This window comes from Podarcis liolepis, assembly GCF_965112155.1.
Source record: "Podarcis liolepis genome assembly, chromosome: 2".
Classification (NCBI taxonomy): domain Eukaryota; kingdom Metazoa; phylum Chordata; class Lepidosauria; order Squamata; family Lacertidae; genus Podarcis; species Podarcis liolepis.
This window is the reverse complement of record NC_139555.1, coordinates 119694857-119711360: the sequence shown is the minus strand read 5'-3', so window position 1 is coordinate 119711360 and position 16504 is coordinate 119694857. Positions and strand designations below refer to the sequence as shown.

General features: G+C 43.2%; 1 protein-coding gene across 1 annotated transcript; it reads right to left on the bottom strand.

The window, feature by feature from the left end:
* Positions 1 to 6455: 6455 nt before the first annotated feature.
* On the bottom strand, positions 6456 to 14654 carry LOC310701165 (vomeronasal type-2 receptor 26-like; the record flags this gene model as incomplete). Its single annotated transcript, XM_083491566.1, has 6 exons — positions 14417 to 14654; positions 12684 to 12975; positions 11392 to 12183; positions 10748 to 10975; positions 8393 to 8519; positions 6456 to 7366 (listed from the first exon to the last, which is right to left on the bottom strand). The coding sequence occupies exons 1-6, from the start codon at positions 14629 to 14631 to the stop codon at positions 6456 to 6458; spliced, it is 2565 nt and encodes an 854-aa protein (XP_083347692.1). The 5' UTR covers positions 14632 to 14654.
* Between the last annotated feature and the right edge of the window lie 1850 nt (positions 14655 to 16504).

Genomic DNA, 16504 nt, shown 5'->3' with positions numbered 1-16504 from the left:
CTGCATGAAGTCCATCTCCCATGCATAATTCCAAAGAAACACTCACTCATATAGCAGAATTCTTCAGCAACAGTTTACTGAGGTTTAAAAGCGTACAGGACTTACTGGATCCCCAGTAAGGTACAAATATCTTCCACCCCGAAGAGCACATCAGGTTACAGAAGCAAAAAAATAGACAGGAAAACAGGAAGTAAGAAAGACTGAAGCTAAACTGCCCAGCAGACAGGAGAATATAATACCCACCCCAAGCAATAACCTTGAGTCTCACATGACTATCTAGATCAACACAGCTACTAGCTTGTTCTTTTGAGAACTAGAAAGTTCTAGAAAGTTCAGAAAAGTTCTAAACCCATAAAACTCACAATCCCTGCCATGAGGGATTCGCTATGAGGATGGTGAAAACCAGAGGGCTGGAGCCAATTAGCCAACTGGGAAATTCCAACCTTGCCCTGAATACAGCAACCGACTACGCTCCTAGTGACCCAAAGCTCCAGCACACCAGTGAAGTGTTAGAATTCCTGATCTATGAGTGCAGTCATGGGATTTTTGTCTATCACATGATGGTGTATGTTTTAACTCCACAGAGTGGGAAGTGACAGAGACAGGATGTTTGTGTTACTGCGTTCCATGAAGTGGGACTATTGTCCTTTTGTTCTTTTTCTCTTTGCTGTCTAATGCTATAGAAAGAGGGAGCCATGTTGCAGTGCTCCGTTTGTGTTTATATGTAAATAAAGTAGATTAGCCAAAATGCTGAGTTGCTGAGGTCTGTCACACAAGGTGCACAAACTCTGCAGATCCCTAAGTGTGCCGGTGTCGGTTGGCATTGGTCGCTGTGATGTTCAGGCTGAAGAAAGCTTTTGAAGCTCCCAAACGAAAGACCAGGAGGGAGAGAACATGCCAATCGGGCATGTGTCTCTGCCAGAGTCCTACTCAAGTGTAGGCTGAACTCCTGACATAAAGAACATGAGAGCATCCCTGTAAGAAAAGTGTGTACTTTGTTAAGGGTACTGGGAACTTCAGCTCTGTGGGGGGTAATCTACAGCTCCTAGTATTCATTGGGGGTCACATGCTGTGGCTCAAACGTTTGATGTGTATGCAGTCCACCGGCCCATCCAGCTAAGTATTATCCCCTAAAACTGGCAGGATCTCAGGAGGAAAGTGGCTTTTCCTGGTCCTGCTTCTTCATTCTTTAAACTGGAGATGTTGGGCATAGAACTTGTGTGGAACCAGCTCTGCCTCTCAGATACAACCCCCCCCCCCGGAGACAAAACTGGTTCTGCTTCAGATTCTGTTGTAGGCAGAATCTGTCCCTATACATAGTACTCAAGATCAGATGCCTTTAGTTTTTATTGTCAGGCATTCCTTTGTATTTAGGTCAGGCCTCAGTATAAAAATGTAGCACTTGGGCATGAAGATGCAGCCCAGGAGTCCAGCACTAGAAGCCAAGATAGAGAAGATCTGCACGGCTACCATGTATTTCCAATTTGTGCTCAGGTAGGTGGGCACAAAGGTGATCCAAGCGCTGCAGAAGACTAACATGCTGAAGGTGATCAGCTTGGCTTCATTGAAGGCCCCGGGCAGCTTCCTGGCCAGGAAAGCCACCGTGAAGCAGATGGTAGACAGGAGGCCCATGTAGCTAAGGGAACCATAAAACATGGCAACAGACCCTACATTGCATTGCAGGGTGATCTCTCCAGCCTGGGAGTGTTTGTCAGAGTCTGGGAATGGGGGAGAGATGCCCAGCCAAATGGTGCAGATGACAACTTGGACACTGGAACAGGAAACGACAATGGAGTTGGCCAAACTCTTCCCCAGCCATCTCTTCACCCTGTTTCCTGGTTTTGTGGCCAGGAAGGCCAGCACCACCATGATGGTTTTTGCCAACACAGAAGAAATGGCAACCGAGAAGATGATGCTGAAGATCATTTGTCGGAGAAGGCAGGTCACTTTCCTTGGCCTTCCAATGAAGAGGAAGGAGGACAAAAAGGAAAGCAGGAGGGAGATGAGGAGGATATAGGAGAGGTCCCGGTTTTTGGCTTTGGCTATTGGAGTTTCTTTACATTTAATGAAGATTCCTAATATGATGCCTGTTGTCAAAGACAAGAATAGCGTAATAGAAGCTAAGATTATCCCCAAATATTTTTCATAAACCAGGAAGATGATGATCTTAGGAATACATCGATTCTGGTGCTTGTTTGAATATTCATCTTCTGGACATTTGTGGCAATGATCTGCATCTGAGGATGAGAAAAGTGGCTTCAGCATCACTTACATCCATAAATATCTGTGTTCTATTACATTTTGGAGGGAAATGAAGTAGCAGAATAAACCTATGTAGTAGGGAAGGAGAGGCAAAGATTTGTCCGTCCATTTCACTATTTAATGCTTACATTTGTATCCCGCAGATGTAGGCAGATGTAGTGCACAAGGTTTATCTCACTTTTCGTCACCAAAACATCCTTGTTACATAGGATGAAGCTGAGAGGGAACGACCTCCCCAAATCGGTGTCTCTGGCATTATTATTTATTAAATCGATTTGTCGTCTTTTCCACAGCAACTCAAAGCAACGTACGATCATATGAAACAAAGAAACAAAAACAGACCTTAAAACCTGCATTAAAAAAATAAAATCTACTTTTAAAAGCTAGATTGGACCACCGCACCCACTTAAATAGACCCTAATAATTAAAAGTCAGACGCCTTATGAAAGACGACTGTTTTTGCCTGGTGACTAAAGATATGTAGTGATGGCAGCAGGCGAGCCTCTCTGGGGAGACCGTTTCGCATTGTGCAGCTTTTGCTGTATGCCTCTTTATGTGGACCTTTTGATAATTCCTTTACAAAACTAAGAATCTGTCAAGAATGTATAACTTGCTGTTGAAATGGAATACAGTGGTGCCTCGCAAGACGAAATTAATTCGTTCCGCAAGTTTTTTCTTCTTGCGAGTTTTTCATCTTGCGAAGCACGGTTTCCCATAGGAATGCATTGAAAATCAATTAATGCGTTCCTAGGGAAACCGCTTGCCAGGCTGGCGGTGCGGAGAAGGGCTTTTCTCCGCACCACAAGCCTTCAGGACAGGTACGGGAACAGAGGGGAAGGCGCGCAGCGCTTTCCCTCTGTTCCCGGGGCTTGCGTGGGAGGAGGGTTTTTCCTCCCCACCGCCAACATTCAGAACAGCATTCTGAATGTTGGCGGTGGGAAGGAAAACCCTCCTCCCACCCCAAGTCTTCAGGAAAGCCATCCGATGCCCGGCGGCTGGAGGAGACGTTCCCCCCCCCCCCCGCCGGGCATCGGAACGAAGCTCCGATGCCCGGCGGCGGGAGGAGACGTTCCCCCCCCCGCCGGGCATCGGAACGAAGCTCCGATGCCCGGCGGTGGGAGGAGACGTTCCCCCCCCCGCCGGGCATCGGAGCTTCGCTTCCCGCTGCCCCGGATCTCTTTTGAAGCAAGGGGCTGCGGGGAGATAGCGATCTCCCTGCAGCCCCTTGCTGCAAAAGACGTCGGGGGGCAGCGGGGAAGAAGCGCTTCGCTTCCCGCTGCCCCCGGACCTCTTTTGAAGCAAGGGGCGGTGGGGAGAAGCGATCTCCCCGCAGCCCCTTGCTTCAAAAGAGAAGACCCGCTGTCCCCGGGGCAAGCTTCGTTTTGCAAAGCAAGCCCATAGGGAAATTCGTCTTGCGAGGCAACTCTAAAACGAAAAAACCTTTCGTTTTGCGAGTTTTTCGTCTCGCGAGGCGTTCGTCTTGCGGGGTACCACTGTACTCAGGATGAAACGGTGAAATCTGCTATGATTAAATGGGCACAAGATGTTGGACATAATATTATGTTTGCTGACTGGGAACAGTTATGGACCACAGGTATGAAGTTTACGGCATGTAATGCCTTAAGAGAGAATATTATGAAAATGATATACAGGTGGTACATGACCCCAGTCAAGCTTGCAAAAATCTATCATTTGCCCGATAATAAATGCTGGAAATGTAAAGAAACTGAAGGTACATTCTTTCACCTTTGGTGGACGTGCCCAAAGATTAAGGCTTTCTGGGAAATGATATATAATGAACTGAAAAAGGTATTTAAATATACCTTCCTGAAGAAACCAGAGGCCTTTCTCCTGGGCATTGTTGGCCAATTGGTGCCAAAGAAGGACAGAACTTTTTTTATGTATGCTATATGCTACAACAGCAGCAAGAATACTCATCGCAAAGTATTGGAAGACACAGGTGATTGACTACATGGAATTGGCAGAAATGACTGGCAGAATCCGAGACCAGGGAGAAGAGTTGGTGAAAGAAGATTGGAAGAAATTTAAAGACTATTTAAAGAAATATTGTAAAATTAATGAATGTTAGAAGGATGTTGGATAGAAACTAGGTGGTTTCCAGCTGTAACGCTTTAGGAGATACGAAAAAAGGTTTATAAATGGGTAAAAGCTTAATGGTAAGGATTTGCTGAACTAACAAATTGAAGTGGAATACAAAGTAGGGAGGTATGAGGAGGTCCGGGGAAATAAGCGTAAGGAAGATATGTTATGGAAAATTATTCATTTTTTAAACTGTTTTTATGTTGCATTTTGTATTTTGTTCTTTTTATTTTTTTATTTTGCATTTTCACTGTTATACTTTAAAAACTTTAATAAATAACTTTTTTAAAAAAAAGATAATTCCTTTACATGTTTTGATATTTAAATATGATTTCTTGTGATACCTTAAGTTGTTCAAGCAAACAGTTCTGTGTTTCTTAAATATAACACTCGTAGTAGACTCACTTTGATAACTTGTCTATTATATTGTACTGCACTGTCTCCCTATCCCTGAAATAAGAACTATTTCCCTGTTAAAGAGAACTATTGAAGTGGATGTCAAGAAGCATGACATCCACAATGTATTTAAATATTTACACTTTAAACTTGGTTACGGAAGGCTGGGGAAAGTTATATGGAAGTTGCTCAGCAAAGCTTCTTGGAGATATGATTCCGCTAATGAGGAAGTCTCCAGGTCGGGAGTAACTCTGCGCTTCATTTTCTTCCCTCATCAAATTTAAGGAGCGCTTTGCCTTCAACTTCCCCCAGACTTGATGGGGCATTAGAAGCAGAGGCGGCAGCAGAAGCCGCAGCAGGGAGGTCATTCTGTCTTGGCCTACTACACCTCTATTTTGACTTCTCCTTTCTCCCCCACAGCCAGGTAATCAGAAGAAGTTAACACCCTACAGCACAGTGTGATACGTATAACCTCAGGCTTCCTTGGCTTCTGATGTTTGGGCAATTGCCAGAGCTCTCTCTTGAGCTTTGGGAAGAATAAACCACTATCATTTTTATAATTATAATGGGAAGAAATTTCCCAGGATCTCTACATACTTCAAGGGGCAGGGACAGAGCTGGAAAAATATGTTTACACCAAATCACTGCAACATGAGTCACTTGCATTTCGGGGATGAGTTTGGCTTGAACTTTGCTAAGAACAGCCCTGCTGGGTTAGTCCAAAGTCCCATCTAGTCCTACAACACAGTGGCCAATCAGACATTGCTGAGAAGCTCACAAGCAGGGCATCAAAGCAATGGCCTTGCCAGGCACTGGTCAGCAGTGACTGGCATTTGGGGGAAGTAACTATGTACTGCATGATTCATTCTTTTATTTGCCCTCAATCTCCCAACCTCCACATTCATTGAATGTTTATGAGTGCTGGTGCTAAATAAGAGAAGGAGACAAAAGGGGTGCATCCTGCCCTTCTTCAGCTGCTCAGGGCAAATAAGTGAGAGGTCTGCTCCATGGGGGTGAGTGGGGATTACCCCACCAATCTCAACCTGTCTTCATGCCACCACCACTCACCTGCCTTCTTACTTACAAGTGGTGGTTCTTCTCCATCATTGTCTCTGGCTCCAGCTATCGTGGTGCCCCTCTCACTCCCACCAAACAGACAGCTGTCACATTCATTTGTTGATGCCGACCTTGAAAACCCTAAATGACATTGGCCCTGAATATCTAAAGAAGCGTCTCCACACCCATCGTCCAGACCAGATACTGAGGTCAAGCTCCAAGGGCCTTAAGAAGGTTCCCTCAAGCATTAATACACTCAAGTGAGATTCCGTTTTTCAATTGCTGATTTTAATATTAGAAGCAGAATTTCAAGTTACACTAAGTTATTATGTAGGCTTAGGTTATGAACTCAGGAAGAAAGGAAGTTGGTTCATGTCAAAGTACAAACTGGATATGGTAGGGAAAGATAATTATGTATGAAGAGGGAGGCTGCACTCCGTGTAACTCTACAGGTAGGGATATCCCTAAAAGTTGTATGTCCAGAAACACTCAAGGGATGTGATTCAGCAATTCCCTTTCATCATTAAAGATGAATGAAAAATGAAGAGCGAACTTTATCTAAGGAGATAAATTCATTCCCAAGGCAACTCTGCGTGTTTCACTACTACTGTCGTGGAATACAGTTATAAATATGATAAGAATCAGGCAACAACTTTAGTTTTTGTGGCCAGGTGTTCCTTTGTATTCAGATCAGGCCTTAGCACAAGAATGTAGCATTTGGGAATGAAGATGCAGCCCAGAAGCCCAGCACTAGAAGCCAAGATGGAGAAGATCTGCACAGCTACCATGTATTTCCCCTTTGTGCTCAGGTAGGTGGGCACAAAGGAGACCCAAACGCTGCAGAAGACCAGCATGCTGAAGGTGATCAGCTTGGCTTCATTGAAGGCCCCAGGCAGCTTCCTGGCCAGGAAAGCCACCGTGAAACAGATGGCGGCCAGGAAGCCCATGTAACCCAGGGCAGCATAAAACATGGCAACAGACCCTTCATTGCATTGCAGGGTGATCTCTCCGGGCTGGGAATGCTTGTCAGAGTCTGGGAATGGGGGAGAGATACACAGCCAAATGATGCAAATGACCATTTGGACACTGGAGCAGGAAAGGACAATGGAGTTGGCCAGACTTTTCCCTAACCATCTCCTCACCTTGTTCCCTGGCTTTGTGGCCAGGAAGGCCAGCACCACCATGATGGTTTTGGACAGCAAAGAAGATACAGCAACTGAGAAGATGGTGCTGAAGGCCGTTTGTCGAAGGAGGCAGGTGACTTTCCTGGGACGGCCAATGAAGAGGAAGGAGGACAAAAAGGAAAGCAGGAGAGAGACGAGGAGGATGTAGGAGAGGTCCCTGTTGTTGGCTTTGACTATGGGAGTTTCCTTGTATTTAATGAAGATCCCTACAACAAAGCCTGTGGTTAAGGACAGGAAGAGAGCCAAAGAAGTCAGGAGAATCCCCAAATATTGTTTATAGGATAGGAAGGAGATAATCCTCGGAATGCAGTGATCTCGGTCCTTGTTTGGATATTGTTCTTCTGGACATTTGGTGCAACGCTCTGCATCTGAGGAGGAGAAAAAGAATGGCTTTGGCTTTGCTTACAGACACAATCTATTACATGTTGAGAAATGCACTCATATGGGAGATATCAGAAAGTGAGAATGTATTGTAAGAAAGAAAAGCTTTTTTGGTGCATTTCCTTATGCGATAGTTTTCGGGCAGTAACACCGCTTCATTTCCATATTTCATTTCACTTTTAATTTGTATACTGCCTTTCTATATTGCTATGCAGAAGGAGGGTTACAAGCTGAAGAAACAACAAAATAGACAGCAAAAATCACAGGGGTAATACACACAAACAAAAAGTCATAATAAAAGCATAACTTTAAAATAAACAACATATCAAATTAAGCAAAATTCAATACTATTCAATACTAATACTAAGGAATAGTAAACAGTAAAATTTAATAAAGTGTCCGCAAATAATAAACACTATCACTTATCATGTACAATAAAGAATTACTAATCTATAATCAATAAAAAACAGTAAGTCACAATGAATAAAATACCACAAAACATGCAAACCATTTATTTTTAATTTCTTGATCTCCTCTCTTCCAAGCTGCTACAGCTGCTACAGCTGTTCTCAAACTCCTTGTCTGGGATATCCAATAACTTCCTGCTGAAATTCCATAATTTCCATTCCAATGCAATGGAATGGAATGTTCACCTAATTTTTTTGATTGTGCATCATGCTTTCTCTCTTTTAAATAAATATTTGCGATTTTCACTATTTCTCGTTTATTTTGAAGACATTTTTAGTTTCCTTTTGTGAGGGTGGTTCTGGTTCTCTGATCCTAGAAGGCTTGGTATAAAATAGCCAAAGCTGTGCCTTATGGGCAGGGGAGGCTGAACCCAACTGGCATCCCAGAGATCGCTTCCTGCAAGTCATTTCTTTCAAATTACTTCCTGGAAGGGGATTAAAAATGCATCCAAATATGTCTTTAGAATCTTCACAGAAAGTTTCCGACTGATATGTTGCCCTATTCATATTCTCCCAACAAATTCCATCTCCTGTGGTGTCGCCCACCTTCCTGTGTAGATATGGTCCCTTCCCCACATGGAACACAAGCATAGCAGCAAACCGGCTTGTCTTCTTGAACCACCTTGGCATATCCTGGGCGACACCTTTTGGTACACCTGGCGTGAGGCACAGTCTAGCCATAAAGAAAAGATGGCACATTAAAGAGGAAGTGTCAGCAATATTTGTGCATATGGAACTCACTCAGAGAGTCTGGAAAGAACCCAGCAGGGTCTCCAGTCCCACAAGAAAGTCACTCAGCATGGGGGGCCCCGCTAGGGGCGCCTTGGAAGATGGCCGACAATACCATCTATCCGGCTCGCACGAGATAATTAGAGGCTGATTATGGGGAGTATATCAGTCTCCCTCATCTTCCCAGGGGGTGGGAAGATGCTGTCTTGCCCGTGGTTTTCCATAAATCACCCCCGAGTTTGAAAAAAGGAGGGGTGGGGGCACTGAGCGGAAAGCACTTGTGTGAGTTCTGGAGCTCCTGGACGCTACTTTCAGGAGCGAAACTAGCTGCGTTGCTTAAGATAAAAATAAATAAATGGAGAAGTAAATGCACATGTTTCGAGCGAGGTCAGGAGTGTATTATCTGCTAAATAAATTTACCACGGAGAAGACAGAGCGATGGGACGGAATGAACAAAGGACTACATCAAAGAAGCACAGCCATGCCGGTATGTTGAATGGAACGGAAAGGGGGGGAACTTTCTCTCTTTTTTTTAGTATGATTTACCTAACAACCCCCTCCCCCCTTAGAAGAACCGCCGCCATGATTGATTGCAAGTGAGAATGAAAAATAGACTGTATGGAAACAAAAATGCTAATAAAAGGATTTACTCTGTGAAAGATCTGGAAAGAAGGGAGGCTTTCTTGTGGCGTAGTTACAAAGTGATCCGCCATTAAGAGGCAGACCTTGATGCAAGATTTTCAGTCTTAGGGAGGGCAAGCCACTGTTCTGCTATCAGGTTTGGATCGTAAATTTGAAAGGGCAATAACCCTTCTGGAAAGACTCATTTATGGTGCAGAAGGTCTGGGAAAATTAAGGAGCGGACGCCGAGACTGTATTTCATCGGAATTGACTAAAATGGCGACTGCCGCCTGAATAAGACTCTTGGACTCTTGGATTTATGTGAGATGAATTACGGGAAAGCATTACAAAGTTCACACAGAAATATAACAAGGCTGTTTCTTTCAACTCACTGGTGGAGAAAATTCAGAGGTTATTAAGAAGAAAAAGGATAATGACAAGGAGATGAGAAGATGGGACTGTGAACATCAAAGCAGCAGAAATATAAAGATGATTGGACTCCTACCGAACTCAAAGCATGGGTACCCCCCACAATATTAGTTTAATATTTGGACTGTTGATATAATTTGGTGTTGATATAATTTGGAATACTTGATATGATATGATATATGATATGATATGATATGATATGATTGGTTTGGTAAATGGAAATTTAATAAAAATTATATATATATATAAAACACCCTTGATGTCAGGGGTGCCAACTTGAATAAAATATTGTGGGGGCCCAGGTAAGCCGCACTACACATAATCGATGCCCATCAACTTTATGGGGTCCCAGCTTCCTCAAATATTTTATTGTGGGGGCCAAAGCCCCCAAAGTTCCTAGGAATTGGCTCTTATGCTTGATGTAGAACGGAAACCCTCCTACTGTGTTTACTTTTGTAACAATAATAATTTATTTATACCCCATCTGGCTGGGTTTCCCCAGCTGTGCTGGGCGGCTTCAAACAAAAGATTAGAAAAACATCAATCATTAAGATCTTCCCTAAACAGGGCTGCCTTCAGATGTCTTCTAAAAGTCAGGTAGTTGTTTATTTCCTTGACATCTGATAGGAGGGCGTTCCACGGGCAAGGCACCACTACTGAGAAGGCCCTCTGCCTTGTTCCCTGTAACCTCACTTCTTGCAGGGAGGGAACCGCCAGAAGGCCCTCGGAGCTGGACCTGAACAATGGGGGTGGAGACGCTCATTCAGATATAATGGGCTGAGGCCGTTTAGGGCTTTGAAGGTCAGCACCAACACTTTGAATTGTGCTCGGAAACGTACTGAAAAAGGTATCAGTACATAGGTCTTTGAACAACTGGAATGAAGCACAGTATAATATTAATAAATAAATTAAAAAATTACACACATACAAATATACATACATACATACATGTGTGTATGTATCTGCACATGAAGAGCATTATGCACATTTAATAATTTACTTAATTAATTATAATGAAAACATCAGCCAAACTTCCAAAAGATTATACTTGAATTCCTCTTGGAAATATTCAACAGATTACTAGATCTTCATGTGTATCATGTGGAATAAAGGGGCTCTTACCTGGTTGAACCACTTGGGCCACACAATAGCTTCTGGGTTAATGGCGAGCTTGAAGTCAGTGGATGCCTCTCTCTCTATACTCCCAATTTTCACTCTAACACAAGACTCATTGGGAAGCACCACCCAATTCTCAATATCAAACATGATTGGCAACTCCCCATTCTCACCCAAATACAGTCTGCCCATGGAGGTGTTCAACAACCGGGTTTCTCTTAAGAAAGGGTGAAGCTGGAATGACAGGGAAAACACCAGCATTTCAAAGCATTTCAAAGCATTTTGGACATCTCATCCCTTGTCCCTTTGAGCTCAAAAGTCCTGGCATACCTGGCCTCGTTGGAATCTACGGAGGACTAAACACCCGAACTTAGAAAGCATTTTAGATGCCTCATCCCTGCTTCCTTGGAACTCAAAACTCCTGTTGTGCCAAAACTTCTCATACTGGCAAGACTAAACAGACAGCCTCCATGTGGAGGGACGTCTGCTTTTAATTTGTTTTGGCTTCTTTTGGTTTTATTATAAGGTCTTATGTTTTTTATTGCAGTAGACCACCTTGATATTTTACGAAATACACTATATATCCAGGAGCTGGATTATTGTAGAGTTGGTAGAAAGAACTTCGATTTCTACAAAATGAAAGGAAATACCTGCCATGGTTGTAGCCTTTGACATGCCAACTTTTCTCTTCCACCTGCAATCAACATCTGCTTTGATGTGGATGAACAGGCAACATTTAAAGCATGTGCCATGATTTGGAGACTGAAGTATGTTCTGTGGCTGTCTTGAGAGAGAACAGTCTGCAGCTCCTCTTCAGACGGCACCTCCGGATTCGCCACATCTCTGCATCTTGTCCAACCTCTCACAGCGAGGACGTGCTTTGAGTATGAACAACTAAATGCTTTTTGCCGCAAAAGATAGGACTCTGATTTACGTTTGCTCCTTATCTTGGTCTTCATTACAAAGGAGAATGAACCATGGATATACTTCAAGTTCTTGGGACCGAAAAACAAATTTATGTCAAGGTCTTGAAAAGCTGTTGTGAGCCATACTTTTGGCCCAATTTGTTTCTCGTGTTCTTCTTGCAGTTGCATGATGACACGCAGTGCTGTATGAACGTTTACATAGTAAAGGAATACATCGGTCTCTCTCCGTAGGGTAATTAATTCACTTTGTGTCAGTATCTTAGGTTCATTCTTTTCTGCTATTGTTAATGAAAAGGCAACACAAATTCCATTGCTGGCCATCAGAGATGTCATGGCACTCAAGAACCTTTCTCCATTCTCACTGTCTGGAGCAAAGAGGCTGATCCACGTCCATCCGAAATGCTGGAGGAACTTTACAATTGCCAGGTACTGAACTTCTTCATCGGGGACCGTACGGTAGACAAAAGGGGCTTTGGTGTTCTCATCAACAACCCCAGATACAAAGCCATAACTGATCTGGAAGAAAACTACAGTGTTTTATTTTCAGAGGAAAGTACAGGAATAGCCTGAAATATTTAATACCTAACAAATATTGTGCTGACTGGGGCTGATAGATTTATTTGGAAACTTCGGGAGGCTGCAACCCTAACAAAGTCTCCGTTTTAATAATTATTATTATTATTTATTATTTATATCCCACCCATCTGGCTGCGTTTCCCCAGCCACTCTGGGCGGTTTCCAACAGAACACTAAAATACAATAACCTATTAAACATTAAAAGCTTCCCTAGCAGGGAAGAATCATAGAATTGTAGAGCTGGAAGTGACCCTGAGGTTCATCTTGTCCTGCAACCTTGACGTTGGCAGCACCACACTCTAACCAACTGAGCTATCTAGCTTAACATAGCTCAGGATTTTCTCCCTCTTTGATGCCTCTTTTTGACTCTGCTGACGATAATGAGAATTTATTTTGCTGCTGAACCTCTTTTGTGTCCCTCCATGCCCCACCCTTCATACCTGTGGGATTTTGTACAAGCCTGACGTGGTTGAAATCACTTTGGAGATGATGGAATTGGCTCCTTCAAGAACAGCCAAGATATTATTCCATTTTCCACAGCGATAGTTTGGAATATTGCTTTCCCCACCTGCAAGCAGGTCTAGCATGGCATCAGAAGTGATCCTTGCATTGTAATAGTTCTCAGAGAGGCTGAAGCCCAGGGTGATGTTGGTTAACAGCCTGGGATTCTGGTTGATCTCTTGGATGGTGAACAAGAAGGACAAGATGTGCCAGTAGAACCTATATGGCAATCTGTAAGAAATCAATCAAATAAAAAGTGTCAAACCATTCACCACTTGTTGAAAATAAATAATATTTGATTCCCTAAATCATGGACTGCATTAGGGCTGCCATACAGACATAGCAGGAAGATAGCAGTTGGAAACAGTGTGCGGGTGGAAATCGCTGGAATTTCCTTTAAAATAACTCAAAAACTTTGCCAATAAATTTTTTTGTCTAGATTTTCACTTGTCACTATATGGGGACCCTAGTCTGTATGTTTGTTTGAAGGGTGAGAAGAGACATATCCTTCTCACAAGATGAAAATCCATTTGCCACCTAAGAATTAAAATATAAGAATTTCTCAAGAGGAGAAGCACACATCTTCAAAGAAGGAAAATGAAGAAAACATTCTTTGTTCCGTATGCGTGAGAAATATGGGGACATGGCTGCTAAGGCTCGTATTGGTGCTTCAAAGGAGTTGCATGAAGAGCCAACTGCAATGGAGAGCTAAGTCTGTTTAGAAGCTCTATTTGATTAGTATGACTTATTTTCAATAGGCATGATTAGGATTGGGCTGTTCTTTAATAAAGGCCAGTTCCAACCAGTCTTCCAGCGAAACAAACCATCAGAAGGGTGTATTTTCTTCAGTCTACTTAAACTAACATTTCATCCAGGAGGATAGTTTCCTTGTCATTCATATTTCTCCCTCTGGGAACTGTTCAATCTCATTGCAATGGCAGTCGCAGACACTAATTCTGCTGATATCTTCTGGGAGGTTATTTCAGACAGGGAAGGGATGGAATCAAATGCCCTCCCAAATATCAGCATAAAACACCTCTGTTTTGTCTGTTTAAATGTTTTCTTTTGGTTTTCAACAGTAACACTATAAACTTAACATGAACAACAAACACAACACTCAGAGTATATATTATTGGAAGTAACCTTAAGGTACATACATAATAGGCTCACTGGTTAATTAGTCCTCTCCATAGAGATACATGTGTTATAGGGGGTTGCAATAATTGTGCTGGCTTCTTAATGTGATCTGTACAGAACAACCACATGCTTAAAAATGCTATTTCCCTTACACCTGCATACCAGGAACACAAAGTAGGATTTTCTCCAGTGTCCCACTCATCTCATGAATGCAGCTGTGATCATTCAGTGAATAATTTTGATGCCTGATCAGGTTCATTTATACACTTGTGTTCTTCAGCAAGCAACACCGCAGCACAGAAGGTAATAATAGAGTACGTCTGGGAACATGCAACCCACTAGCTGGTGTGAAACTCAAGTTCCCTTCAGCCCCTGCCAGCATGGCCAGCGATCAGGGGTGATGGGAGCTGTAGTCCCACAATGTCTGGAAGACCACAGAGTCCTCACCACTAAAATGGGGACTATTTCCCTAGTAAACAGGAGCCATTGGGGTGCAGTAGAAAAACGTGATGTCCTTCTGCATATAATTACTTACTCATCCTTAAACCTGGTTAATGGGGGCTGCGAAAAGATGTATGGATGTTGTAGAGCAATCAAAGTTGGAGATATTATCCCGCCAATGAGGAAGTCGCCACTCTGGAAATAATTCTGTGCTTTGATTCCTTCCCGGATTGGATTCAAGGGGCATTTTGCCTTCAGATTTCTACAGGATTCAAGCAAAATGAGCAGCATCAGCATCTGGGATCTCATTCTGACTGACTGCTACACCTCTCTTGTGAGTGTTCCTCTCTCCCCCATAGCCAGCTATGTCAGAAGAAGGCAAAAAACTATTATTTATCCAATATGGGTAGTGCTCAGCTATACCTTCAGAGCCATTAAACCTCACACAGATGTACCCCCCCCTTACTCTCAATCATGACTCAGTCTGTCTCTGACACAGGTGATCTTCTGGCCAACAACTTTTCCCTCAGGAACAAGGCAGAATAAATTACTATGATGTTGATAATTATAAGGCGAAGGAAGTTCATCTCTGCAACAACCTGAAGTTTCTGTGTGGCCTGAGGGGCAGGAGCAGAGTTGGAGATAAACATGTTTTGGAGGAAACAAATTGCTGCTCCAAAGTTTGACATGGGTCACGTGGTGAGTGAGAGTTTGGCTTGAACTTTGCTGCTGACAAGAGCATTAGAAGAGTCCTGCTGCTGATTCAGTTCAAAGCTTAATCCAGTGCAGTATCTTGTTGCACCCAGTGGCCAATCAGACATTTCTGGGATCCACCCAAGCTGATGGCAATAGAGTTGATCCCAGCAACTGACATTCAGAGATATGCAGCCTCTGATCCTGGAAGTCATGTGTCTTTTCAAAGTGTCTCAGTTAGCAGCTGAAACAAAATAAAAAAAATCCTTCCAGTAGCACCTTACAGACCAAGTTTGCTATTGGTATGAGCTTTTGTGTGCATGCATAGGTAAAGGTAAAGGGACCCCTGACTATTAGGTCCAGTCGTGGCTGACTCTGGGGTTGTGGCGCTCATCTCGCTTTATTGGCCGAGGGAGCCGGCGTACAGCTTCCGGGTCATGTAGCCAGCATGACTAAGCCGCTTCTGGCGAACCAGAGCAGTGCACGGAAACGCCATTTACCTTCCCGCCGGAGCGGTACCTATTTATCTACTTGCATTTTGATGTGCTTTCGAACTGCTAGGTTGGCAGGAGCAGGAACCAAGCAACAGGAGCTCACTCCGTCGTGGGGATTCGAACTGCCAACCTTCTGATTGGCAAGTCCTAGACTCTGTGGTTTAACCCACAGCGCCACCCGTGTCCCGTGCATGCACACTTCTTCACTCTTTCCTGTGTCAGTCACTTTCTCCATTGCGCTACAGTATGAAAAAAATTGCTTCCTATTTTCTATCTAGATTCTCCAAGTGGATTCTTCCGTGGATGCCTCTTTGAGTAATAATGTTTCAGGAAAAACCTATCCTTTTTCGCTTTCTCCATGGTTTTATGCATCTCTATTACGTTCCACTTTTACAGTCTTCGTTCTTTAACCAGGGTCTACCAACCTTTTTAAGCCCCTAAAAACAACTGGATATTTTATATTTCGAAGCTGTAAGAGGAAGTAGGGAAGAGCACAATTCTTTCCAACCTCCTTCTTCAGTTCCATGTCATTTCCAAGGGATTAAAAGGGGATCGCCCTCACTATCTCATAACTGAGTGGAGGGGCTTAGAGGATTCACAAAGATTCCAGGGGATTTCTCAAGGACACAATTTGTGGAATGCTTTCCAGGGAGGTCCGGCTGGCACCTTCATTGTACACCTTTAGGTGCCAAGCGAAACATTCCTATTTAACCAGGCCTTTGGCTGATTGACATCCAATGCCTTTTTAAATGTCTTCTGTTGGAGGCATTATTGGTTAGTTTATGTTCTTTTTTATTATGTATTTTGTCTTTTTTACATTGTCTTTTTATGTTGTGAAGCACCCTGACATCTATGGCCAATGGGCACTACAGAAATTTAATTATTATTATTATTATTATTATTAATAATAATAATTAATCAAACTGAGGTGTCTGGCTTAGCTCGTTTCTGACTACCTAATATCAAGTTTCAGTCATGTCCTTCCATGTACTAAG